The sequence below is a fragment of the Carassius carassius genome, chromosome 42, assembly GCF_963082965.1.
Source record: "Carassius carassius chromosome 42, fCarCar2.1, whole genome shotgun sequence".
NCBI lineage: Eukaryota > Metazoa > Chordata > Actinopteri > Cypriniformes > Cyprinidae > Carassius > Carassius carassius.
The window spans coordinates 25,926,081-25,953,559 of record NC_081796.1 but is presented as its reverse complement, the minus strand read 5'-3'; the positions used below and the strand labels follow the sequence as shown (position 1 = coordinate 25,953,559).

The 27,479-nt window shown below is 36.8% G+C and overlaps 1 protein-coding gene across 7 annotated transcripts in view; it reads left to right on the top strand.

Annotated features, from left to right (window-relative positions):
• LOC132124435 (solute carrier family 12 member 7-like) overlaps positions 1-27,479 on the top strand; it is a 68,403-nt gene that overhangs the window by 14,193 nt on the left and 26,731 nt on the right. For 4 of the 7 annotated variants that reach the window (XM_059535432.1, XM_059535431.1, XM_059535428.1 and 1 more), the window contains exons 2-3: positions 25,051-25,145; positions 26,225-26,356. In XM_059535432.1, the coding sequence (XP_059391415.1) occupies positions 25,051-25,145; positions 26,225-26,356 (227 nt within the window). Of the gene's footprint in view, positions 1-257; positions 422-20,452; positions 20,514-25,050; positions 25,146-26,224; positions 26,357-27,479 lie in introns of those variants that run through there. The other 3 variants (XM_059535433.1, XM_059535429.1, XM_059535430.1) reach the window with 2 other exon arrangements.

The following is a 27,479-nucleotide window of genomic DNA, read 5'->3' as shown; positions in this document are numbered from 1 at the left end:
GACCGGGCAGAAGATTATTGAAGAGGTTGGTAATCAATAGCTTCCTTTATCTGGTGTGTTGTTGTGTCTGGAGGATCTCCTGCAGGCAGAAAGAAGACAGCAGCTTCTGTGTGTGTTAAGGACGGCCCACTGGGCGGAGCTTCCCTGCTTCCTTATATGGAGGAAGGCAGGTCACATGGTCGGGCCGGTGTCAAAGAGATAGGAACACAACTGAGAACTCTGAACCACAGCTCAAAGAAGCCAGCACAGAGGAGGAGAGGCAGAGGGTGAACCAGACAGATAAGGAGAACCACAGACGCCTCACATGGTGAGAAAATGCCCACCAACTTCACCGTGGTCCCCGTGGATGATGGCAGAAAGTCCTCTCAGGAAGACTCGGATGACAACAACACCCTGCAGGAGGAAGATGAAGAAACATTAGGTGAGATGTTCCCTCAGGGAACTTTCCAGACTGAATCCGAACAGCTCGGCTGGATTCAGTGTAACGTGCTGCTTCAGGTTCACTGAGTGTGTTAGTCTCTCTCTCTCTCTCTCTCTGCGCTGAGAGAACACGCCTCTCTTTTCCTCTTTTCACATGAGTGCGAGAAGCATGTCCTGAAGACAAGCTTGTGTGATGTTCGAGAACATTTCTTACATCTTTTGTTGTTTCATTAGCCTTATGTTAGTCATTTAATGCTTCAATTAGTGCACACCTTCACTAGAAAGTGCTGAATGGAGTCTTTATGTATTTGTTGCATAAATGATGGCAGTAAAAACATTAGCTCTTACTTCTACACTCGTTGGCACATTTAAACAGCATAGTTCTTGTGCTAACTAAAGCAGGTTGATATATTGAATATGCATGAACAATTCACTAGTTTTCCTGGCAAAATAAATGAATGCTGCAATATTTTAATACGTTTTCTAAAAGATTTTATAATCAGACAAATCTTTGTCTTTTGAGGGCAGTAGGGTAGAAATGTCAATTAGTGTTGTTTCATATTGAATTTTCATGATGAATTCACTGTAATTTAAGCAAGTAGAAAAGATGCAATATCCATTCATCATTTCATTATACTACAGCAATTGTGCAAAATCACTTTTGCATCTTTAATAAGAATTTACTAATATTTGTTTCATATACTGAAGACTATGGAGTGGTTATTTCAATTCAATTTCTGTAATAGTTTTTAAAAACATACTGCAGGTAAAATACTAAATGCATATACATTTGTTCTGTTGTAATTTCTGTTTGTAATTTGCTGCTTTGTTCCTATTTTTAATAACAAAAATAAAATAAAATAAAATAAAAATAGCTATATTTTCATATATATTGTTATCGTGAAATCAGATTTTGGTCATATCGTCCACCCTTAATTGCAGTCTTTTAATGCACTTTTTTATTTTGCCTTTAATCTTTCTGGAAGGCTTTATCATTGGGCTTATTTTTTTTGATTCTTGGGGGCATTAGGATAGATATGTTTATAATAATGTTATGTTTTTAAAGTAGCTAAAGTAGCTTGTGTTTGAGTTAGTAAGTAGTAAGATTCATTAATGTGAATCAGTTTCAGTGAATCCAGTCTCTGATTCTAAAGTGTTTTCTTTGACAATTTTTACTTTTTTTAAAATGTTTCAACAAAAGACACATATATGCAGTTAAACATACTTAAAAAGTGTAATAAAATAATACATTATATAATATATTTTTATTTATCCTTGAATTGTTTATCTTATGTTCATTTAGTGAAAAACTGTTGAAAACAGGCATGGATTATCTTAAACTTGTTATTTACAGTATTTTACAGATTTTGAATATATTTCCATTCATGTAGGTTGAGATTATGGTTCCTCTGTTTGAGAAAAACATGTCCTTTTACGTCGTTGATTTCTTTCCAGTTTGTACTGACCACAGGTCATGGAGTTCATCTTCAGAAATTGGCCCTCATTACACGATTCTTTTCTCCTGTTAATTTCAACCCTGGCTCACGATTATGGCTCAGATTTGACAGCCTCAGTAGAGACACTGAATGCATATTAAGGGTTATGTAAGCGTGCAGTTTTCAGTGTTGTGCAACGGCTGTTTTTCGTCTCTGACTCTCCTGCGAGATGAACATGGACTCAGATTCCAGTCAATGCTATTGATTTGTCCTGTTGCTTGCTTCCTGTTGGTTCCCGCCGGTGGGAGTTTAAGACCCCACCCTTCACATTCACCGTAATCTCTGGAGCTGCTCTCTGTCTGCGTATCTTTTGGGATGTTACAGATGAAGGTCAGGGCCCATGGTGTCCACACAGAGATGATTTCAAACCATAGCCACAAGAGGCTTCTTAGAGATAAGAAACCTGTGTTTCTGCCTGATTACATATTACTAGGATACAACATCTGCATCCAGTTATTCCAGCTCTCCACCCTTGACAAAGCCAACCTGAGATTGAGTAACAGAGTAACTGTAAACCTCACAGCGTGTGTTTTATCTACTCGAAGAATAAAGCAGAGCAGGTCAACTGTCTGTAAAGCTTTATTAAACATCATTGTTTGGGTTTATACTACACAAAGTGAGATGTTTATTAAACTGATATTAGCAGGTTGGTTCACACTTGTCTTCAGTTTTCTGCTGATTCGACAGTGCAAAGCAAGATGATTATTAAAAACGTCCTCGTCCTAAACAGCGCAGCAGCTTGTGCGTATGATAACCATCGTTAGTGGCTCTAAAATATAATTTCTGATGATTTCAGAGCGGTGAATCATGATTCCACCCTGCTTTGGAAACCTCTTTATTCATTACAGTCAGCAGCATTGACTTTTAACAGCACACATTATTTTAATCCGGTTTTGTCTGTAAGGGAGTAAAGACAGTGGTTGTTTAATGCACAGGGAGGATTTTGAAAGTGTGCGTGGAAACCAGTGAATTTCAGCATGCATGTGAAGTGGTTGATAGTCAGATGAACTCATTTCTAAAGGTCAGCTCTCATGCATAGTGTGTGTGATGAGGCTTCAAATGTGTGTGTCACCGGTGGGTTACGAAACCGTGACAAAGACCGGTCAAGCTGAGTGTGTCCTGAGTTTGCTCTCTGGAGAGATTGTGTGTGTCAGACAGAATCAGATTAAATATGGAAGTGTAACTGTTTGTCATATTGCTTTACAATGGCTAAGAAATCTTATATCCCAGCGTAAATATTTGGTGAAGTAATTAATTATTAGATTATGCCATTTTTAAAATATATTAAATATTTTTGTACACTGTGTAGTTCATAACATAGTTATTTTTGCTGGAAAAGAAACAGAAAGTGTTTTAAAAAGTCATAATAAATTGATTGAAAATTAAGATTTTTCTCATTTGTCTGCGCCAAAACCGCTCCATGTTTATAAAAGTTCAAAATAAAAGACTCAAAACAGTAAAACAAATATTATTCAGACTCTAAATTCTGTTTGTTCTGGTTGTTCGGAAACTGTGAAAAATTATATTTTTACATGTGTAAATAATGTAAAGAAGCCCTCACAGCTAATATCCAGGCAAATATATCTTCCGCAATAATTAATGTAAAAAATGATTTCATATGATTTCATAATTCATCTGTCCTTTTCCCATGCATGTGAATAATGCAAAGCAGTTCTTATCACTGACATCTATGCAAAACAGTGCAAAAGTTACAGAATATCAGACTTATATATGTTCTGGATCAACTTGAACCTGAACTAATGTGACAAAGACAGTGTTGTTCATCAGATGAAGGCTTAAGTTCGTTCTCAGCTGTTCGTTTCTCTCGTTATCTGTGAGCTGTGCGTTATATTAGCAAGATCGCATAGACTTATCCTTCTAGGATGTCTTTTGGAAGCAGGGCTTCTCATGACGTCACGATCCGCTGGCCTCGCCTCTGTCTCTGTAACTCCATCCAGATGTGGGAAATGTTCACTTCACACAACTTCAGCGTCTGTTACGTGAGAACAAACCCAGACGCCACACAATCCACTTCACTGTGCTTCATTATCATCAGATAAACCAGCGTTTGTTTGGGATTTCATCATCTCTGATAGGACATTATCAGACATTGTTCCTCACACATCACTTAAAGCAATCGTTCACCCAGAATCTCTTTATTTCTTCACTCACATAGTCACGTAGACCGCAAAGGGGGATTTAAAAATAAAATAAAAAAAAGGTTATTCGTGAAAAACTGTCAGATTTCTGCATTTTCAAACTCATCCAAAGCATTTTGAAATTATATTTTATCATGAATTGGAATATGAGCCTCATGGATTGTTATGATACTTTTTTTTTTTTTTTTTTTGTGAAAATAATGACTTCCTACTAAGTATTTTTGTCCTGTTTTCTGGCTCAGAAGTTCATAAATAAATGCTGTCAGAATAATAACCAGCAGAAAAACAGGAAGAAAACCAGGCATTTTTTTGCCAGGACATTACCTATTAAGTTTACAGACATTTCCTTCAACAAAATGCAACTCATAATACAGAATACAGGAAAAACACCTGTGAAAAACAGAAAATTCTGAATGCATGAATGCATTCAGCCATATTTCACTTTTTTTTTTTTTTTTTTTTTTTTTGACTTCAGATGCAAAGTTAATGAAGATATTAAGTGGAAGAAATATCAAAATTATGTGAGTAAGTGCAGATTTTGTTCTGTTTTTTAAGCAAACACTCACGTTTTGATATTTTTTTCTGAAAATAACACTTCTATTTAGGTTAATTTATTTTTATTCGAGTTTTAGATATATTTATTTATGAATATATATATATATATATATATATATATATAAATATATATAATTTTTTTTTTTTTTTTACTTGATACAAAGTTAATGAAGATATTAAGTGAAAGGTATTGCAATTTATTTCTTGTTTTTGAGCAAACACACTTGTCATTTTACTTCTATTTAGGTTAATTTATTTATGTATTTTTCCCAAAAAATGAACAAAAATGAGAAATATTGCTTTGGCATCTAACTGAAACATGTTTAAGTTTTCTATCTAATATTATTATTTATTATATTTAAACATTATTTCCTTTAATAACCCTTCATACACATGAGTAAATTTCTGGGTGAGCGGATTCTTCAATGCTGGCAATCAAAAAGTGAAACCTTGAGTTTTTAAATGAAATCGTCAGAAGATGAGAGTTTTTTCCAGAGTTGTTGAGCACGTTGCTCACCGGTCGTTCAGAACCCTGTGCTTCCTGTTTCCTGTCAAGCTGAATCTGTCCTCCATGTGCTGCGTCTGATAAGAGTCTGTGTGTGTTTCCCTGCCGCTGAGACACACATCGTCCGACACACACTTTCACTCTTTCACTCTCTCAGCTTCAGCTCAATCTAGAAGTCTGAGAAAGCAATGGTCAAACATGTAGTGTTTATGAGCATTTAAACCAGAGAGCAGCCTGATAAATGTAGCGCCTGAGCTAATAATAAGACACTGATATCTCGCTGCACTGTAAGGGTTTGAGTGTTTAACAGGCCTGCTTCTGCTCAAGGATCATTGTTCATATTTTGGTCACATGATGTACTTCAGTGTTAGCCATGCATGCAACATGCTTCATGTTCAGACAAACATTGACATTTTCTCTTGTCGTGTGGCAAACCACTTTATCAAAACCAATAATTGAATGTAGTTTAATAGTTAAAACTGTGGCATTCGTTCCCCAGGATTTGTTCTCAAACATACTGGTCTTTGTGTGTGTGTTCACTGCAGTGTCATAACATAACAGTTTTTAGTAATATTTTTAATGTAGTTTTTTTTTAGATATAACAAACCTATATCTATAATCTTACTTATTTTAATTCAGCTATTTGCAGAGGCAACATTTCTTATTTTCCTTTAGTTTATCTTGATGTAGCCTACAGTACTAAAATAAAGAAAACTAAAACAGAAATAAAAATGATTAGGAAAAAAAAATAAATATAATTTTTTTTTTAAGTGTTTTTTTCAATGTTTTTTTTTTTTTTGTTTTAGTTTTAAGTTGACTATAATAATAATTTTGGTTCACTGATTCATTCTTGTTCTAGGTGTGTCCTTATTAAATAACTTGGCAAGGCTAGTTTATTTATTTAGCATATTTCATATACAATGGTAACTGAAAGTGCTTTACACGGAAAGGATTTACAAATCATCACAACTAGTGCATAAGAAATGAAATCAAAAGTCAAAACTGGTCTAAAGGTTGTTCTTGAACACAGTCCTGTTCTGTGGTGTGTGTAATCTGATCTTACACAGCAGTTCTCAGCTCAATAAATCACTTTAATGAATCTTTACGTTGTGTGATTTCGTCCTCTCCTCCAGTAGACAATCTCCTCTCAAACATGGGTTTAGTCTGTGCTTGTTATTCCCGCTGCGCTGATTCACTGCTGCCATTGCATCAAGATTAAATACACACACACACACACACACACACTGCTGCTGGAGTCCAGTACAAACTCAATTAGACATCTTAATGAGCAGACATTTATCCAGGAATATACAAAGGAAAGCATTTTTTATTTATTTATGCATAACTTAAACATGTTGTTAAATGTGGAATTAAAATGTTGTTTAGCATTTTTATATGTACATTTTCAGTCCATTCAGATTCACTTCTGGTTCATTCATTACACTGGAAACAGAAGGTGCATCATCCATGCATACACAACATCTGCATGCTGTGTGCACAGTGTATATATACTGTAAATATATAGAAATCAACAGTATTAGTATTAGTATGCATTTTGAACACAGTCTATGTTCAGGTGACTGTAGGAGAGACTGAATTAAAGCTCATCCATCATTATCAGTAACTCACTGTCTCCCTCTGCTGGAGAAACCTCGCTCCTGTTAATACATACTGTATGTAGATACAGTTTTTTACAATCACTTTGCTACTATTTTCAGAACCTTGATGTCATTTTTCACAACTCTAGACACAAAACTCAAAACCAATGATCAAAATGCAATTTTTTTCAAAACTCTAACCGTTTTCTCAATTGCTTGGATACAATACACATAAAACTTAGATCATTTGTTCATTCAACAAAAATCACCTGTTCGATATGACACAACTTAACATCAAAGTGCTACTATTTTAAGGCAATCCACACATTACATTTCAAATGAGTGTCTATTCATTTCCTTACAATGATCTAACTATCAATTGATACAACTGCTCAAAATGATAAGTAACTGTTGCATTACTCTTAGTATGGAAACACAGAAACAATCTTCCATGTTTACTATAAATCATGAACGTTTCAAGATAACGAGATTCATTGTCACCAATTAGTGCAGAGCATGAACCAATTAGACTACAATATCCATGGATGTAGCCTAATATTTTACAGTTTTTTACAGTCACTTTGCTACTATTTTCAGAAGCTTGATGTCATTTTTCACAACTCTAGACACAAAACTCAAAACGGTTATCACTTGTAACACAGGCTGTCTAATGTTCAAAACATTGCCTTACGCGTTCACATCTTTAAAGAAATCTTGCACTTGCACAATCATTGGTTCAAAACACAACTTTACTGTGAAATACCATAGAAACATAACTATAGATCACCCACACACAAGCAACCGATAGTTTCACTGTGTCATTGTTCGTACAATCATTAAATATTGTAGAACAAAATAGGTGATACAGGTTTGATTATGGTACTACATGTACAGTAAATACATCTCAGTAAAAGTACTGCAGTAGTAGAGAGAATACTACAGACACAGTGGAATCATTGAACAAAGTTTGTAATATATTGATGCAAAACACTACAGTACTGTACAATTACAACATAGGTTTATTTGAATCAAAGCAAAAATAATTAGCTATGAAATTGAAACCCACCACACCATCTTCTGATATAGCTGCACACATGGTAATGTTAGCCGCACGTTGTCCAGGTACTTGTCTGGTTTCCCGCTGGCCAATGAACTTCTGACCTCTCCTCCTTATCTTGACCAGATTAAAACCTGCCTCATCCAAATATATGAACTTGTGATGGTCAGCATCAGCATCCAGCTCCATCACCCTCTAAAAGTACATTTTAGAAAGAGATTTAGAGGTTACTGTACAATGTAGAGTTTTTGGGAATGTTTTTACAACAGCCATCTTGAAACTGAACTTACCTGAACATACTCCGTCCTCATTTGCTTCACTCTGTCTGCATTTCTTTCAAAAGGCACACAATATAGTTGTTTTATAGATACCTGGTGCCTTTTCAGTATGCGTGCAATAGTCGGCAAACTTATGGATCCCACATTGTTGAACATGTCTTCATTGTCCAAGATATGCTGGTGAATTTCTGTAAGGCGAATATCATTTCTGGCCCGAACCAAATCGACCACAGCCTGCTCTTGTTGGTCAGTTAGAATTTTGCCTCTGCCTCCACTATTTGGCCTGGTCACAAAAGTACTGTCAATACTGTAAATATTCTGAAAAGGTGGTACAGTATTTGGGGCCATAGACACAGTGTCTGATGAAGCATTATGATAAAATATTAGGCTACATCCATGGATATTGTAGTCTAATTGGTTCATGCTCTGCACTAATTGGTGACAATGAATCTCGTTATCTTGAAACGTTCATGATTTACAGTAAACATGGAAGATTGTTTGTCTGTTTCCATACAACTATGCATTAAGAGTAATGCAACAGTTACTTATCATTTTGAGCAGTTGTATCAATTGATAGTTAGATCATTGTAAGGAAATGAATAGACACTCATTTGAAATGTAATGTGTGGATTGCCTTAAAATAGTAGCACTTTGATGTTAAGTTGTGTCATATTGAACAGGTGATTTTTGTTGAATGAACAAATTATCTAAGTTTTATGTGAATGGTATCCAAGCAATTGAGAAAAGGGTTAGAGTTTTGAAAAATGTGCATTTTGATCATTGGTTGTGAGTTTTGTGTCTAGAGTTGTGAAAAATGACATCAAGGTTCTGAAAATAGTAACAAAGTGATTGTAAAAAACTGTATCATAATGCTTCATCAGACACTGTGTCTATGGCCCCAAATGCTGTACCACCTTTTCAGACTATTTACAGTATTGACAGTACCGCACTGTATAGATGCATTGTGGAATGAGTATATAGTGAAGAGTTGATTGGGATCCAATTACAAGAGCATGGTGATACGTAACATGGAGCCAGCAGGTGATCCAGGTCACAATGGAGGTCAAGCAGTGGTGGGAGGAAGACGTGTTGGTCAAAGGAATGGCAGAGGACAGGCACCACTTCTGAGAGGTGGTCGTGGGCCTCGTTTGAGAGGTGTGGGGGAACGTGGTAGAGGACAAGGCCACGGACCAAGACAGCGGCAGCAACAGCCTGCAATGACATCACAGCAGACCAGTGTCAGGCTTGGATTCGCCATGCCCGAAGGTTTTTCCAAGATGTTTGGCTAATGAAAACATCCATTGTGATGTAGATGAGAACCTGTGGCCAAATCCACAACACAGAGTTGATGACAATGTAGAAGTACAGTAATCACTCCTGTTTTGTTTCTTACAATACAAGCAAGTTGAGGAACAATGCATTTGATGTTTTACAGTACTGTCTTTTCTTTTCTATTTCATAGATAATTATTTTTGCTTTGATTCAAATAAACCTATGTTGTAATTGTACAGTACTGTAGTGTTTTGCATCAATATATTACAAACTTTGTTCAATGATTCCACCGTGTCTCTAGTATTCTCTCTACTACTGCAGTACTTTTACAGAGATGTATTTACTGAACATGTAGTACCATAATCAAACCTGTATCACCCGTATCACAATTTAATGATTGTACGAACAATGACACAGTGAAACTATCGTTTGCTTGTGTGTGGGTGATCTATAGTTATGTTTCTATGGTATTTCACAGTAAAGTTGTGTTTTGAACCAATGGTTGTGCAAGTGCAAGATTTCTTTAAAGATGTGAACGCGTAAGGCAATGTTTTGAACATTAGACAACCCGTGTTACAAGTGATAACCGTTTTGAGTTTTGTGTCTAGAGTTGTGAAAAATGACATCAAGCTTCTGAAAATAGTAGCAAAGTGATTGTAAAAAACTGTAAGATAATCTTATCTTATTTGTTTTTACAGATAAACTGGTTTTGACTTTGGGCCTTGTCTTTATTTAGCTGATTGTAGTTTGCTTAGATGGATGCTGTATCACCTGTATGGTTTCATATACTGTGGTTGAATTCGCTACGTATATATATGTGTGTGTGTGTGTGTGTGTGTGTGTGTGTGTGTGTGTGTGTGTGTTGTGTGTGTGTGTGTGTGTGTGTGTGTGTGTGTGTGTGTGTGTGTGTGTGTGTGTGTGTGTGTGTTTGTGTTTGTGTGTTTGTGTGTGTGTGTGTGTGTGTGTGTCAATAATTATAATTTGTTTGTTTTATAATTAATTAATGATAATGATAATAATAATAATAATAATAACCTTTTAAATAAAAAATATACAACAACAACAATAATAATAATAATACAATATAATTCTTAAAAATATACATTTATCATAATAATATTAACAAAATAAATATAATAATATAAAAATGATAATATATTCATACCAAATGCTAATGCCAAATTATTAATATTAAATATTAAATTATGATTATTATGATTATTATTATTTGTTATTGATATTATTTGCCATTGTAATTGCTGTTGTCATAATAACAGTAATAATATATTTGTAAATGTATAAAAAATATATAATTTATAATAATAGTATTATCAATCTTACTATGTAAAATAGAACTGATTTAGCAGATTCAGTTCAGATGTTATTTCTACACAAACAGACTGAATTCTTCTGGTGATCGTATACAGTAGATGATCTATATTGTAATTACAGCTGGTTTAAATCCTGATTAGATGTGATTGTTTGTGTGTAAGTCATGAAGTCACACTGGGGTTTGTGTGTTAAATGAGTGTCTGAGATTCACTGCCCCCGCAATCCCAGCATGCTCTGTTACGTAACACACACCTTTACCTGAAGCTTTAACAGCTTACAGCACTGCAACAGGACAAACACACTGAATAAATATCAAATTGAATAGAGAAAGCCGGTGTCTGACATTTTAATCAAGCACTGTGAACATTTTTTTCTGTCATTGTTCAGACTTGAACAGGGGTTTAGTGTCCTTTTCCTCAGTCCCCTCCTCCCTCGGGTTCAGATCTGTTTCTAGGTCTGTGTTTTTGTAAATGAAGATTTTTTTTTTGTCATGCGTGGGCCTTCCTTCATCAGGTCCTGCTATACTTTCTAAAAAGGACAGGATTTGGTTAATCTGGTTAAGTGATTATTACCCAGTTCACATGCTGATGAAGAGCCTCTCGGCGAGCAGTGATTAATGCAGGAGATGTGAAGTGAGTTCCTGCAATAAAACAATAAGCAGCAGAAACTGTGCTGCAGTATAGTAATAACACCACACACAACTGTATTCACAACATAACATCTCGGGTGCCTTAATGCTTTAAAAATAATAATAATAATGATAATATTAATATATTACAGACAGAGATTTCCAAGTATTTTATTTTGTGAATTTTGTTTATATATTAATTTAATATATTTAAAATGTTTTTTTCTTGGACATGGACATGTCTTTAAACAAATTTAATTGCTAAAAAAATAAATGTGTTATTAATAAATGTTCATTATTTAATAATTTATTTAATGTTTTATATATATATATATATATATATATATATATATATATGTGTGTGTGTGTGTGTGTGTGTGTGTGTGTGTTATCACAAAGTTCATTACTAAATAAAGATATACGATAAATAATGACCCCCTCAAAAATCTCAGATCCAGCTAATATAACCCCCCCCCCCCCAATATCATCACATCATTCAGATTAAAATAAATATGAAATATTCCGAATGAATACTTTTGTTCATTTTATTTATTAATTTAATTTGCCAGCGAGAAAGATAGTATCTTTAACAATGTTCTTTCGTGGGTAGAAGGAGGCGGGAACCGGCAGACAATCAAAATGACTTTAATAATAAAATAAAGACAAAACAGCGCGACAGCCCCTCACGGACGACTGCCGCGCACAAACAAACCCAAAACATAAAATAAATCTAGGCCCGGTCCTCTCACGTCCTTCACTGTCATCGCTCCTCTTTTGTATCCTTCCAGTCTCCTCCGTGGGACGCAAGACCGGTGACTGGCGCAGGTGTCGCTCATTTCCAATCACTCCACCAGCCTTGCCCCGTTCCCACGGCTCTTGGCCCCGCCCCACTCGTCACAGTATCATATTTTAAATAATCTGTAATGTACCCTCCGCCCACCACAGCGACAACTTGGTATTACCAGGGGGGGAGGGTTTCATATCTTATTGAAGCACCCCTGGGCGCCGCCATTGATTAGCGGACCCCCACTTGCTGTTAGCATTCCATTGACTCCCATTCATTTTGGCGTCACTTTGACAGCGAATAACTTTACATCTGAGGCATTTAAAGACTTAATTTGTCCATTCATTATTTCTAAAGAAACACGAAAATGTATAAAAGGCCCCATTACCATGTATCTTATGTTGTGGCCCCGTAGAAGCAGTTTTTGTAAAAATAGGCTAACGATTGCATCATAACCAGCGACTCTCTGTCGCACAGTAGAGAAATTACCGTATGGACAGGAGAAGCTCGCAGGCAATGTTTTACTGTCTATGAGGCTATCGGGGGGACGTGGAGGCATGAAGTCAAGGGAGCAGCCCATAGAGAGTCCCTAAAAGCAACGGGACAAAATTATTCAACAACGTCTGCAAGATTTGGTGGGTGATTCAGATTTCTCTTGGCACAGCGGTTAGAAGACTTACAGGTTGCTCACGTGACATCTACGTCATCAAGCTCAGTTTGAGTTAATACTAATTGACTTCAATTGTCTCCGTTGAATCCAATAGGGTCGCTGTGTCCATTTATTTTACTGTCTATGGGTATTACTCAACCCGCTTTCTCTGTTTGTTCACTATTTTGCGCAATCGCTGGGATGAATGGTTGGAGAAAGCTGAAGGAAAGATGAAAAGGACACTGAAAGGCAGCCTGTTATGTGGTGGTGCTTTAAATTACTGAATGTTAATTGTTCTATCTGAGATCGCAGGTGCAGTCATGAATGACATCATGGGAAACCCCGTATTTAAGCCGGTCCGGAATTGAGGCCCACTCTCTCGGTTCTCTCTGCTCTCGCGGCGCTCGCTGCTCTAGCTGTCTCCACCCTTTTGATCAGTGACAGCTGGGGTTTCTTGCCTCATGGCGAGTGGTCCACGATCTTCGCCTCGACTGTTCCAGATCATGGACTGAGTTGTTATTTGTTATTTTCAAGTCAGGTAGTGGGTATTTTCTTTGATCACTTTTATTATTTATTTAACACAGCGTAGGAAAGCAGTGGCCGGAAGACTCACTCTGTTTGTTGTTTTCTTCGGGAGCAGATAAGATCTCGCCTACAGAGTTAGATAGTCAGGTTTTCTGTTTTCCTTTTGCTGCCCTACCTGTACTATTAGTTTGATTTATTGTTTATTGTTGGTGCGCTCTCTCATTTGTTTCATTAAAAGAAACGATACACCTTGAAACCTCACCCAATCGTCTGTGATTCTTTATATGTACGGTCCTTGTCTTACATGTGTTTTAACGAGCCAAATTAGATAAAGGGCCGTAACATATTTGGGGACTCGTCCGGGATTGAATTTTGTGTGGCTTTGTTTGATCTTTTGATCTGCTCACACTTTGTATTTGTTACTTGAGTAACTTCAGTAACTTTGTTGAATCACAGTCGATTGGTGTGTGTATACTTTCTCGTGTAGTGCTCGTTAAATTTTTTCCTTCTAATAACCAGACGTTATTTTTAATCATGTTTGAATTAGCGAACTTCATTGCGTAACCGACGCAAGCTGAGCTGTTTCAAATTAATAGAGTAGATCTTACGAAGATTGCTGCTTATTTTAAGGTCAATTTTCGTAAGACTTCAACTAAACAGGAGCTTCAGATTCTGCTTGTTGATTCATTGCATGAACAAGGCGTTTTTGGTGATGAGGAAAAGATGACGGATTATCCTGATGTTGAATTTGAAGGTAGTTCTGAAGATCTTGCGGTGCAGATTAAAAAATTGCAGTTACAAGCTAAAGAGCACGATATAGTTTTGTTGAGAGAGAGAGAAGAGTGGGAGCGTGAGAGAGAGAGAACTAGAGATAGTGAGAGACATGAACTTGAACTGAAAAAGCTCGAAATGGAGCAAGCGTGCCGTCTAAAAGAGATTGAGTTAAACGCTCGTGAGAGGGGTTTATCTGACACTTCTGATTTTGACGTGAGTCGTAATATTCGTATTGTTCCTCCTTTTCGAGAACAAGAAGTTGATACATTTTTTGCTCTTTTTGAACGCGTCGCTGTCAATATGAAATGGCCGAAGACTTTTTGGCCCATGTTGTTACAGTGTGTTTTTGTGGGTAAAGCCCAGGAAGTTTTTTCCTCTTTATCAGTCGAAGACTCTCTTAATTATGAGCAAGTGAAGACATCCATTCTCAGAGTGTATGAGCTAGTCCCCGAGGCTTATCGTCAGAAATTTCGTAATTTACGGAAAACTGATGAGGCTTACGTTGAGTTCGTTCAGGAGAAAGAATCACTGTTTGATCGTTGGTGTGCTTCCATGAAAGTGACTACTTTTGAAGAGCTTCGTGAACTGATTATTTTAGAGGAATTTAAAAACTGCTTACCAGAACGCGTTGTAATCTATCTTAATGAGCAAAAAGCTTCTAAATGTTCTGTTGCTGCGACATTGGCTGACGAATATGTGCTCACACATAGGAACGTGTTTAGTGTTGCACCGAAGTTTCCTTCAGCCAACAGCACTCGGTCTTCTCAGCGTAATTTTGAGCGCCCCCTGCCTGTTGATAAAGCGGCGCTAAGTTCTGATAAGTCTGTGTTCTCACTCGTTTGTTTCTATTGTAAGAAACGCGGACACATTATTTCTGAGTGCAGTGTGCTCAAAAAGAAAAACCGTGTTCCTAAACCGGTAGGTTTATTGATGACGTCCATGCCACAAGTGGAAGGACTTGTGTTGTTGGCTTCGGAAGCTGACAGGTGTGAAAATGAGGGATATGTGCCGTTTTTGATGGACGGATTTGTATCTTTGTCAGGTAGTGCTTCGCGCAAACCAGTCAAGATACTTCGTGATACAGGCTCTGCGCAGAGTTTTATTCTGGAAGGAATATTGCCGTTGTCTGATGAGAGCTCTGTTGGTTCAAGTGTCTTAGTACAAGGATTTGAGATGGGCTTCGTTAAGGTACCTTTGCACGAGATCGAAATTGAATCTTCCCTTGTGCCTGGCCGCGTTGTTCTTGGAGTGCGACCATGTCTTCCCGTTCGAGATGTCACGTTTATCTTAGGGAATGACTTAGCGGGAGGAAAAGTTTTTGCTAGCCCTGAGGTAACTGATGATCCTTTTTTGTATCTTACTGTTGCTGATGCCTTAGCTCAGGAATATCCTGAGGTTTTTCCCTCATGTGCTATTACTCGCGCTATGACTAAGATAAAAACCTTATTGAATCAGAAAGTGAGTGTAATTTTGATTTGAGTGATACATTCTCTTCTAATTCTGATTTTTGTGAAGTGAAATGTTCAAATTTTGTTGACTGTTCAGATAGTGCCGTTAAAAAATTAGATGAACATTTTATGGGGCCTACTAAATTGTCTCTGTCTCGCGAGCAGCTTATGGTTGAACAGAGGAAAGATGAGAAATTGTCATCCCTTTTTGAAGCTTGCAGCAACGTTGTTCCTGCTGAGCAACTCGAACACGTATCGCAAGGATACTTTGTAGAAGCTGGAGTGTTGATGAGGAAGTGGAGACCACCTACTGTATCTGCTGATGATGAGTGGCAAATCGTCAAACAGATAATAGTTCCCTCCTCGTACCGCTCTGAAATTTTGAGTCTTGCGCATGATAGCCCGTTTGCCGGTCACTTAGGAGTAAATAAAACGTACGATCGAATACTCCGAAATTTTTTCTGGCCTGGCCTGAAAACTGATGTAGCAAGTTATTGCAGAAGCTGTCATGTGTGCCAAATGACGGGAAAACCGAACCAGAATGTTTCACCTGCTCCGTTGTATCCTATTCCAGCTATCGGTGAACCATTTGAGCGTGTGATGATCGATTGTGTCGGTCCTTTGCCTCGCACGAAGTCGGGAAACCAATATCTGCTCACTATAATGTGCACGTCAACGCGTTTTCCAGAGGCTATTCCTCTGCGTAAAATCACTGCACCAGTGATTGTAAAATCACTTATAAAGTTCTTTTCACTGTTTGGACTTCCACGTACTATTCAGTCAGACCAAGGCACGAATTTTATGTCCCGTGTGTTCAGGCAAGCTTTAGATCAGCTGCATATCCAACATTGCACCTCAAGTTGTTACCATCCAGAAAGTCAGGGAGTACTTGAGAGGTTCCACCAGACTTTAAAATCAATGCTGCGTGCGTTTTGCCTTGAGTTTCAAAAAGATTGGGACGAAGGAGTGCCTATGGTCATGTTCGCAGTGAGAGAAGTAGTGCAGGAGTCGTTAGGTTTTAGTCCGGCCGAGTTGGACTAGTGATATAACTTAAAATAACATACTTGACTATGTCTCAGGTTTTCGTTTTAAGTTGCATCGTGCATGCAAATTGGCCAAAGAGAATTTAGAGATTGCACAGCAACGAATGAAGAAGCATTTTGATTGTCGTGCTAAACTTCGTAGCTTTACTCCTGGTGACAAGGTGCTTGTGCTGATGCCAGTGCCTGGGTCTGCCTTGCAGGCTCGTTATTATGGTCCCTATCGAGTGAAAGAAAAGGTGAGTGAGCTTGATTATGTTATCTCGACGACAGACAGAAGAAAGAAAACTCGTCTCTGTCACATTAACATGCTCAAGCCGTACTTTGAGAGATCGCCAGATTTGTCTGGAAGAAAGTCGGCTGTGTATAACTGTCTCACCCACAGACTTTCCGGTGGCCGGAGGACAGGCGCTGTCCAGTGCTGATATACCTGACACCGAGGCGCTGTCCAGTCCTGAATCTTCGATTCACCCATTGTGTTCTGCTGTATCGGACAGCGGTGATGATTCTTCTTTCGAGGAGGATGTAGAGTTTCCTTCTACCGAACTGGTTGCGGGAAGATTGAAAAATTCTGAGATCATTCGAACCTTAGACTCGCACCTTTCTCATTTGACCGTTGCCGAACGAGCTGATGTGACTAATATTATTCAGACGTACAGTAATTTGTTCTCTGATATTCCATCTCGTACTTTTAATAGAGCATGACATCGATATTGGTGACTCGTTGCCTATTAAACAGCACGCATATCGGGTAAGTCCTGAAAAGAGAATGTTGTTGCAAAATGAGGTGACCTTCATGCTTGAGAATGACATCGCAGAGCAAAGTTTTAGTCCTTGGAGCTCACCCTGTTTGCTCGTAAAAAAACCTGACAGTACATTTCGTTTTTGTACTGATTTTAGACGCGTTAATGCTGTGACCAAACCAGATAGTTATCCATTGCCTCGTATGGAAGATTGCGTGGATCATGTAGGTAATGCTGTGTTCGTTACGAAGATCGATCTGCTTAAAGGATACTGGCAGGTGCCGTTGTCAGATCGTGCGAAAGAAATCAGTGCGTTCGTAACACCAGATAATTTTCTCCATTATACCGTAATGGCTTTCGGTTTACGAAACGCACCGGCAACCTTTCAGAGACTGGTCAATCGCGTCCTCGAAGGCATGCATAACGTTGAAGCATATTTGGATGACTTGGTCCTTTACAGCGCGTCTTGGTCAGAACATGTGGAGCAACTCGACGCGCTTTTCAGTCGTTTGTCTCAAGCTAACCTTACGGTTAATTTAGCGAAGTGCGAATTCGGCCGAGCTATGGTCACTTATTTGGGAAAGATTGTTGGTGGCGGTCAGGTTCGACCCGTTGAGTCTAAGGTAGAGTCCATCACTCATTTTCCCGTGCCCAATACACGTCGTGAGCTTCGACGATTTTTGGGTATGGTTGGGTACTACAGAAATTTTTGTACGAATTTTTCTGTAGTTGCTTCGCCCTTAACCGACCTTCTTAGTCCTAAGGTTCCATTTAAATGGTCTGAGATTTGTCAATCGAGTTTTGAGAGAATTAAAGCCCTTTTAGTTAATTCTCCTGTTTTGTCTGCTCCTGATTTTACTACTCCGTTTTCTCTTGCTGTTGATGCAAGTAACACTGGTGCTGGAGCTGTTCTCCTTCAATCAGATCACATTGGCGTCGAGCATCATGTTTGCTATTTTTCACGTAAATTTAATAAACATCAACGACGTTACTCGACTATTGAGAAGGAGGCGCTCGCCCTTGTTCTTGCTATTCAACATTTTGACGTTTACGTTGGTTCTGTTTCGTACCCCTTGACTGTTTACACGGATCACAATCCCTTGATTTTTATTGATCGGATGAAAAATAACAATCAACGTTTGATGCGTTGGAGTTTATTCCTACAGCTTTTTGAGCTTGACATTCGTCACATTCGGGGTAAGGATAACGTGGTTGCGGATGCTTTCTCACATCTAAATTAATTGCAGTCTCTGAGGTAAGATATATATTTTCACCCTGCAATTAATTATTTAAGGGTGAGGGTGTTATGTGGTGGTGCTTTAAATTACTGAATGTTAATTGTTCTATCTGAGATCGCAGGTGCAGTCATGAATGACATCATGGGAAACCCCATATTTAAGCTGGTCCGGAATTGAGGCCCACTCTCTCGGTTCTCTCTGCTCTCGCGGCGCTCGCTGCTCTAGCTGTCTCCACCCTTTTGATCAGTGACAGCTGGGGTTTCTTGCCTCATGGCGAGTGGTCCACGATCTTCGCCTCGACTGTTCCAGATCATGGACTGAGTTGTTATTTGTTATTTTCAAGTCAGGTAGTGGGTATTTTCTTTGATCACTTTTATTATTTATTTAACACAAGGTAGGCAAGCAGTGGCCCGGAAGACTCACTCTGTTTGTTGTTTTCTTCGGCAGCAGATAAGATCTCGCCTACAGAGTTAGATAGTCAGGTTTTCTGTTTTCCTTTTGCTGCCTTACCTGTACTATTAGTTTGATTTATTGTTTATTGTTGGTGCGTTCTCTCATTTGTTTCATTAAAAGAAACGATACACCTTGAAACCTCACCCAATCGTCTGTGATTCTTAATATGTACGGTCCTTGTCTTACATGTGTTTTAACGAGCCAAATTAGATAAAGGGCCGTAACACAGCCAGACAACGATTTTTCATTGTTGGTCGACACCAGCCAAAAAAAAAGAAAAATCTTGGCCAAACGGAGGTGCCCCTATTGCTACATTAGCTGTTAAATTAGCTCAGCGTTTCTCAGTGTGATTGAACACTGGTGGGGAATGACACATGGGGCGCGACTAACAGGTTTTGTGCCCATCTTTTTAATTCCTTTATATATTGACCATACACTCAAAACAAAACAAAGACACGTTTAAATGTAAGCCTTACTTAACCTTTTCACACGTAAGTTTAAAAGTTTTTCAAGGCGACAGTTATTGATCGTGATATCGCGTTATGGTTCCCATGGAGACGTGTCATTCATTGCTTGTCACACCCAGTCACAATAGCGCTGAATGACTGATGATCTGCTTTTATTTCCTTTTTTATTCAAAATTTCACAAAAATGTGTAGCAGGATATATCTGATATCCCGATTGTCAAATATGTGCAAGTGGATGTGTTTTGCTCTTCAAACACTTTTATAACGATCGCGTTAGTTGAGTTAGCTGTATGCACAACATATTTTAGGTATCTATCTTATTAAAATACCTACAAAAATACGTACATTATTAGGAATTTACCATCTCCGGGTCAATTTGAGATTATTATTATTTTTATTTATTTATTTTGTTCTTTTTTGCATGGAGTTTGCAAAGTGACAAAATGAATCAAAGCACAACGTTAACTTTAGTCCACACTTGTATTTTCTCAGTTTCTGAATTTGATGTTATCAGAGGCTAAATGCAAACACAATTTTTTTAAAACCACTTTTGAGTCTTATTTCATGCAAAGTGATAATATAATTGCACTTTTATATTTTTTGATGATTTTTTGATGATAATCAGTAGTAGAATTCAATTGGCAAACCGACACAGTCCCAGTGTATTTTGTATTTCTTGCTCTATTGTATCAGTTACACCTGTCCAATCATACTGACCAGAGCTTTAGTGTGATGACATGCCGTCTCTCTCGTCGCTTCCATCAGTCACTTTCCTACCTTTATATGTTTTATCTCTCCCTCTCTCTCTCTCTCTCTCGCTCGCTCTCACTCTCTCTCTCTCTCTCTCTCTCTCTGTCTCTCTCTCTCTCTCTCTCTCTGTCTCTCTCTCTCTCTGTCTCTCTCTCTCTCTCTCTCTCTCTCGCTCCTCCCCGTGTCTGGGTGAGTGCTCTAGATCAGGGATCAAGCGCTCAGGGACTGATGTCTCTGGCGTTTTATCATCAGAGCACAGATAGTTGAGCGTGTCTCTCCAGGGACCCTCCTCACCCTCTCTCTCCATCAGCATGGAGCCGGGGTCGAGCTCCTGCCCGCGGGGTAAGTGTCCGGTGTGGAGCGGGGCGTCCCGGAGTTTGTGATGGCTGTGGATGTTTGTAGTGCTGCTCTTTTAAATGTCACTGTTGAAAGTTTGCCGGGGATTGGACATGGGTTATTCGTGTTTTAATGTTAGGATATAAACAGAAGATTTTTTCTTTGAGCTAGATCTTGTTTTTTGAACTGCCAGTTGGGAACATCGCAGGGTGAAGATTTATTGGTGTTTCAATGTTGTCAACCAGAATATAACCTTTTCTAAACTGACTTTAAGTGACGTTTTGAAGGATGTGACTCATGTTGAGCTAGTCTTTGGTTTTACTTCAGTAAACATGAAAATGCTTTTCTGGAAATTCAAGATTGTTTAAAATGATGAAAATGAATCTTCTTGGGATTGTGTGGCACTTTGAAGACTGTGACCACAGAGAGCCTTTGCATTGCTATTATCAGTTGTAGAGGTTTATACATGGACTTATTTAGTAACTTCTAATTGCTGGACATCCGTGTTGGATAACGGGATTGGAGTGACTCTTTCTGTCAGCGTCACTTGCACAGTCAGCCGGTGTAAAACAAGCTCCTGTAGACCGCTTACAGATGAGAACGACAGAGAGCTTAGCCGATATAAATAGAGTATGTGGCCATTTATATTACCATAGAGATTCACGGCTGCTGTACCTGACATGCCTGTACTCATTTGAACCTTTCTAGTGACAATTGCTTTGTGCATGTATTGTCAAAGCGCATCGAGAAGAAGTTTTTAGTTTTATTGCAAACTCAAACTGTTATGTTCCTGGAAAAGAAAGAATTAACATGCATCCTTAATGTGTGAAGAGTAACTCAGTGTGTGTTTGTAAATCCATCTCCTGTGCATCAGCGTTTCTCATTGCATCAGTAGATGTCAGGTCCACTGGTCCAGAATGATTTTCAGCTGTTGTCTGATCTGAAATCCTCTTCTGTCGTCTCACTGAGTGTGTATCCAGGGTTTGGTGAACTCGAAGGATGCACTTCAGCACTGTCCTGAGAAGACTGACAGTCTGCTGTGTTGATTTGCATTGGTGGGTTATTATGAGCTGTTAGTGCAGGTGGTAGTTTTGATTTTGTTTTATTTTGAAATTTACATTCTGTTTAATTTATTATTTAGTTATTTATTTTATTTTAATTCTGTTTTGTTTCTTATTTTGTTTTATTTTATACTATTTTTTATTGTTTTATTTCGTTCTTTTTATTTTTTATTATTATTTAATATTTTATTTATTTATTTTCTTCCGTTTTATTTATTTAATGTGAAGAACATGTTTCAGATCTCCTCAGGGTTTTTTTCACCTGTTTTATCATCCCCCAGGTGAAATTGGTGCATTTGATGTAGATCTATTAAATCAATAATCAGCAGTAAATAAATATTTGTGTGGTACTGAACTACTTTGCCTGTCTATGATGTTATCATTTGCAAAGGAAGGGTCACTTTTATTAGGATAAGATGATAATGCATCATTGTTGTCATAACCAACATCCAGTTTAGTCTCAGTAGTTAAGGAGGCTTTATTTGCTCTTTACTTTGATGATGTCCACAATTAAAGTGTTTGTAAACACAGGTCTGAAGCACTGCCTCTGTCATGTCTGGAAAAGAAATCGTCTGAAGCCGAGAACATGCAGTGTGACGCTGCTGATCGGATGAACTCGGTGACGTTGTGGGTCATTTTGGCTGGTACCATCATAGCCGTCAGGTTCTGCCACGGTTTAAACTGAGACTGATTGTTAGCTGTTGTAGAGTTTATGGCAGCTTGGCATGCATTGTTTTATCAGCTCATGTAGTGTTAAATAAAAGGTTATTTAGATGTGCAATTCTAAGTAAGTTTTTCTTTCCTTCTCTGATCGTACATATCTTCATCAACATGTCCTCGGCAGATATGGGAAAACATATTTTCCTTATTATAATTTTTGTCTGGTTTTCAAAGTAAAAAGACAACAACACATCCTTTAGAAGAGAAGCAAAAATGCATACAATTTTAATTCATGTTTTAAATGTATTTAAATTTATTTTGAAAATGTTATATTATTGAATTAATTACATTAATTCATTCGTTTTGGTTTTGGTAGTTTATTTTGAATTATTATTTTTTATTTTATTTAATTGTATTTTTTTACTTAAATTTTAGTTTGAGGTTTAAAACAAAAAAATATATATCAATGCATTTTATATCTGTGTAATTTTGAAACTTCATCGTACTTTAAGGATGTAAATATGTTTTGTTAATTTTTATTTTTATTTTATTTTATTATTATATTATCTATTTTTTTATTTATTTTCATGGAAAACCAGACAAAATACTGATTAAGAACTTACAGTTGAAAATCCCAAATCGAAAGAAGGAAACATGCCATTTTTGAGCACCGGAGCCTAATGTCCATTCATTTATTGATAATTTCTGTTCTGCTTTCTGTTCACTCATTTATTCTCGGTGTGTGTTTGTCTGGATGAAGGGTGTGTGTTGTGTAGCAGTTGAACAGCTGAATGAAGGACAGTGACGTCTGCAGTCATATAAGCATGTCTGTAATCTAGGTCATTTTGATGAAAGTAGATCACGTCTCATGAGATTCTGCGTTACTGTATCAAGTGTGTAGTCATAGATGCACATGTGGATGTGAACAGAATATAATACTGATGGTCCAAAGCCAAACCTTTCATGGTGTAAATGGATAAACACTTCAAAGTTTCAAATCAAAAGTTCATGTCTGGTTTATGTTGTCATAATCTCGTCATAAATCTGTCAATAAAAATGCTAAAAGTGCAAAATTAAGATTTCTGTACAACTACAAGAACTGATCAATTAAAGTTTTTTTTTTTTTATGTGAATGAAATCGGAATTTACTTGTTACCTTTTACTTAAATGCATGAGCTAAACAATTGCAAATCAATATACAGTATTTCCCAAACATATGAGATTCCATTATGTTATGAAAATGTTATTTCTGAATGTTCTCTGAAGTTCAAAACGTTCCATTTTTTTTTAAATATATATGTTATTTGATGTGAATGTTAGAAACAACATTAAGGCAATGTTCTATTTTAGAATTTTGCAAACATTATTTGAATGATACTTTTAAATGTTTTCTAAATCGTCTGAAACTAGTTAGTAGTAACAGTTTAGTTGGATGTTTGTGTAAATGTTTCAGGAAAAACACTGCATAAACAATGTGTGAACGTTATGAAAGATCAGATAACATTTAACAAGCTTTACTAGAAGAATGTTTGTTCATAGCTTTGAGCGAGCGTTCCCTGTCAGCTCTGTTGCCGTGGGGCTTTGCATCTTTTCCCTGTTTATATCAGCTTTGATTCCACACAGTTAAACACCTCATCAGGCTTTTATCATCTTAGCCAGTGTGTTTAGTTCTGGTGGAGATGTAGAACTGGAGGATGTGGCTCAACTAGTAGAAACATGATGCTAAAACACCAGGGTTTCAATTCCAATGAAACACACTTGCTGATTAAATATTAATATTAAATGCGTGTAAAGGTGCTTCAAATAAAAGTGTCTGTCAAATGCATTCATGTAAATGTCATGCATTCATGTATATTTAGTGCTGCAACTTCAGCATCACTTTGAGTGCTATTTTTCCTGGAAATTATAAATGTGTGTGTGCACCAAACAGTTTGAACTGGTTTCAAACCAGTTTGCAAATAAACTATTGTTTCAGGCGATGTGAAAAATGACTAGCATGCACATGAGAGCATCTTGTGGTTTTATTGCATAATCATGCCTTTACATTCATGCATTTTGCAAATGCTTTTATTCCGAAAAAGAACTGAGAAACTAGCCAACTATAATCATAATATTCAATGCCAGGTTTATTAGACAACATGCACAGATTTTAATGGATCTTCAAGCTGTTGAATGATCACATTTGTATTTTTTTGTTTACAATTTAACTTACTCTTTGCTGTTTAAAAAGTTAAACAGTTCAGACATATTTCATTCAGCAAATGTGGCGTTTTAAGAGTTTAATCTAAGAAATTCTTGGAACAGCGCATCATTCTAAATGCTGCGTTGAAATGATAGGTTTGATGAAACAATTAAAGCAATGTAATCTGAAAATAAATCCTAAAGTGATGCAGCCCAGTCCAGATGTTTATTTAAATCACTGCGATTTAGCATCTATATATAAGCACAAACCCAGGCGGATCAGTGGATGCACAAGTAAGTGCATGTTTTCAGCTATACGTTGAGGTTTTATAAATGCTTTAGTGACAGGACGCCATATGCCATCAGATTCTCTGAGCGTTTGACCAGTGAACCGGAGGACATTGATCACCATCATGCTCTAATTATAGGAAAATCATTATGTCTGACCTGCGGCGATGATAGGAAGTCTGCTCTTTCCTAATTTACCCCAGAGAGCACACATAACAGACCACAAACACCTCTCTCTTCACAAGCAAACAGCATTTCAGTGGCACATCTCCTGCAGTCAGCTGTAGTCATGTCTTTTTTCTCTCGCTCTCATGTTCTGTTGCTCTCTCCGTCTGTCTGTCTGTCTGATACAGGTGATGGAAACCCAAGGGAAAGCCGCCCCTTCATCAATAACACCGATGATGATAAGGGAACTCTATATGATAGGAAAAACATGGCACTTTTTGAGGTATTGTCTTTAAACTTCATTTCAATATCACTGATTTTTTTTAAAAAAATTTACTATCAATATGCATATTTTTCACTAAAAACATGAAAAAATATTAAGTTTAATTAATGATTTCTTAAGTTTATTTCAGGATTTTTACTGATGATTTTCCTTGCATTGGCTTTTTTTATCACATTTTTGCACATTTATCCACATAGGTAATCCAACTTGATGGTTTAGTCTTTTTCATACTAATTAAAATACTAGTTAGTATTTATGAACTAAAATAGTAATTACTGATTCAGTAATCATTTTTAATAGTAAAATAAATACCACTTTGATGTATACGTTGCAATTTAAATATAATAATAATAATAATAATAATAATAGAACTAAAACATATTAGAGTAATGTTTATTTTGGTGGAAAATTTACTTAATGCAAAAATATTAATAACAAAAAAGAGACTGTCATAATTTATAATATTATGTTTAATACATATTAGATTCTATTATAATATTATATTTGATTTAATTTAATTTATTAAGCAAAATATTAGCATTATATATACATATATATATATATATACATTTATTTTTTTTATTACAATAACCATGATTTTGGTAAAATAACATCTAAAATAATGTCAAAATGTAAAAAAATAAATAAATACATAGTAATAGTCAAAAAAGGCATAATTTTCTTTGTGCAAAATATATTCCCTTTTTTTAATTCTTTTGATTTTAGGGTGAAATATGACCGAAATTTGTTTTTAATAAGTTGTGTGGGATTATTATTGCATTCAAGTCTGAACAAATTGTGTTTGTTTTCAAGCCTAGGTTTGACATCATGGCTTTTCTCTGCTCTGTTTTCCACATTCCCGTTTCATGTTTACGACCACAAATAAAATTTTTCATGGGTCATGAAGTTTATTTTTGTATAATTTTATGATTTTAGACAGACAGAGCTGTTATTTCATCCTTTGATTTTGGTGCCTACATTTATTTTTACTCTTCGAGACATTGTTGAGGTTTGAAAAGAGTCGTTTGTGTTTGTTGGTTTGCAGTTTTTCATCAAACACATGACCTTTACCCTTTCAGGAGGAGATGGACAGCAATCCCATGGTGTCTTCGCTGCTCAACAAACTGGCCAACTACACGAACCTCACGCAGGGCGTCCGGGAACACGAGGAGGCCGACGAGGACGAAGGTGCCAAGAAGAAAACAGTCAAGGTAACAGACTGAGAACCATTACACATCATCAAAACATTTACATGACTTTAGCTCAAGTTTGCAGACCATTTCCTTTAAATTTGGCATTAGAGGACAGACTCATTTTATCTGTAGACATGAAGCTACCTGATTGAGAGACACATAAAGCCAAGCTTTCAGATGTTTGAGCTTTGTGTCTATGTGCTCTAATCTAAAACACATTAGACACACATTCTCTTCATTCTTTCAGCCTTTGTTCAAAATACGACAGGAAATTAATTCAGGTTCAGATCGTTTGGAATGTCTGATTAGGGAAACATGTCGGAAATTAGCTGAACTTCTCATAGTTCCATTGTTTCATCACACCATTCAGGAAATGCAATAAACCTTAGTCTGAAGCAGGGTTATTAAGTTAACTAAAACTTAAAATAAAACATAAAAAGAACATTTGAGATGTTTAGGCTTATATTTCTATTATATATAACCTAATTTGGTTATATGGAAGTTCTTTGGAGATAAAGATTTATATAGTTTATATAGATCTAGTTTTTGATATTTCATTACAGGTTTTTCATAAATAAAATATTTAACTTCAAATTAATTTATTTCAGCTGGTTTGCAAGGTGACATTTCTATTTTTTGTTATTTTATTTAGTAATAAAACAACTATAAATAAAATAAAAGGTTTATAGACATTTTTAAAATACAAAACAACACTACTGTACATTTTATATGGTTCTGCAATGAAACATCAAAAGCTGTATTTTTTAATCTCCAAAGAACCATATCATTTTTTTATCCCGGACGAACCCCCAATTATATGTCACGTAATCATTAATCAGTTATGGTTCATCTAGGAATATTGTTAGACATAACATAGATTTTTTTAAGTGTGTGTATATCAAGATGGGAGGGAACTGCAATAGAGTAGAAAAAAAATAGTCACAATGTTTGATTTTCTTTTAAAGTACTTGAGAGCGAGTGAACCATACTAAACCATCTATAAACAGAAAATTTAGAAACAAACATCTTCAGCGACCAAGTTGCCAAGGCTAAGCTTACTCGGACTAATCAAACAAAAACATACAAAATAAGCACCTCTCGCTCTAGCCTGGTGGGTCTGATAAATGAGGGACGTAACATG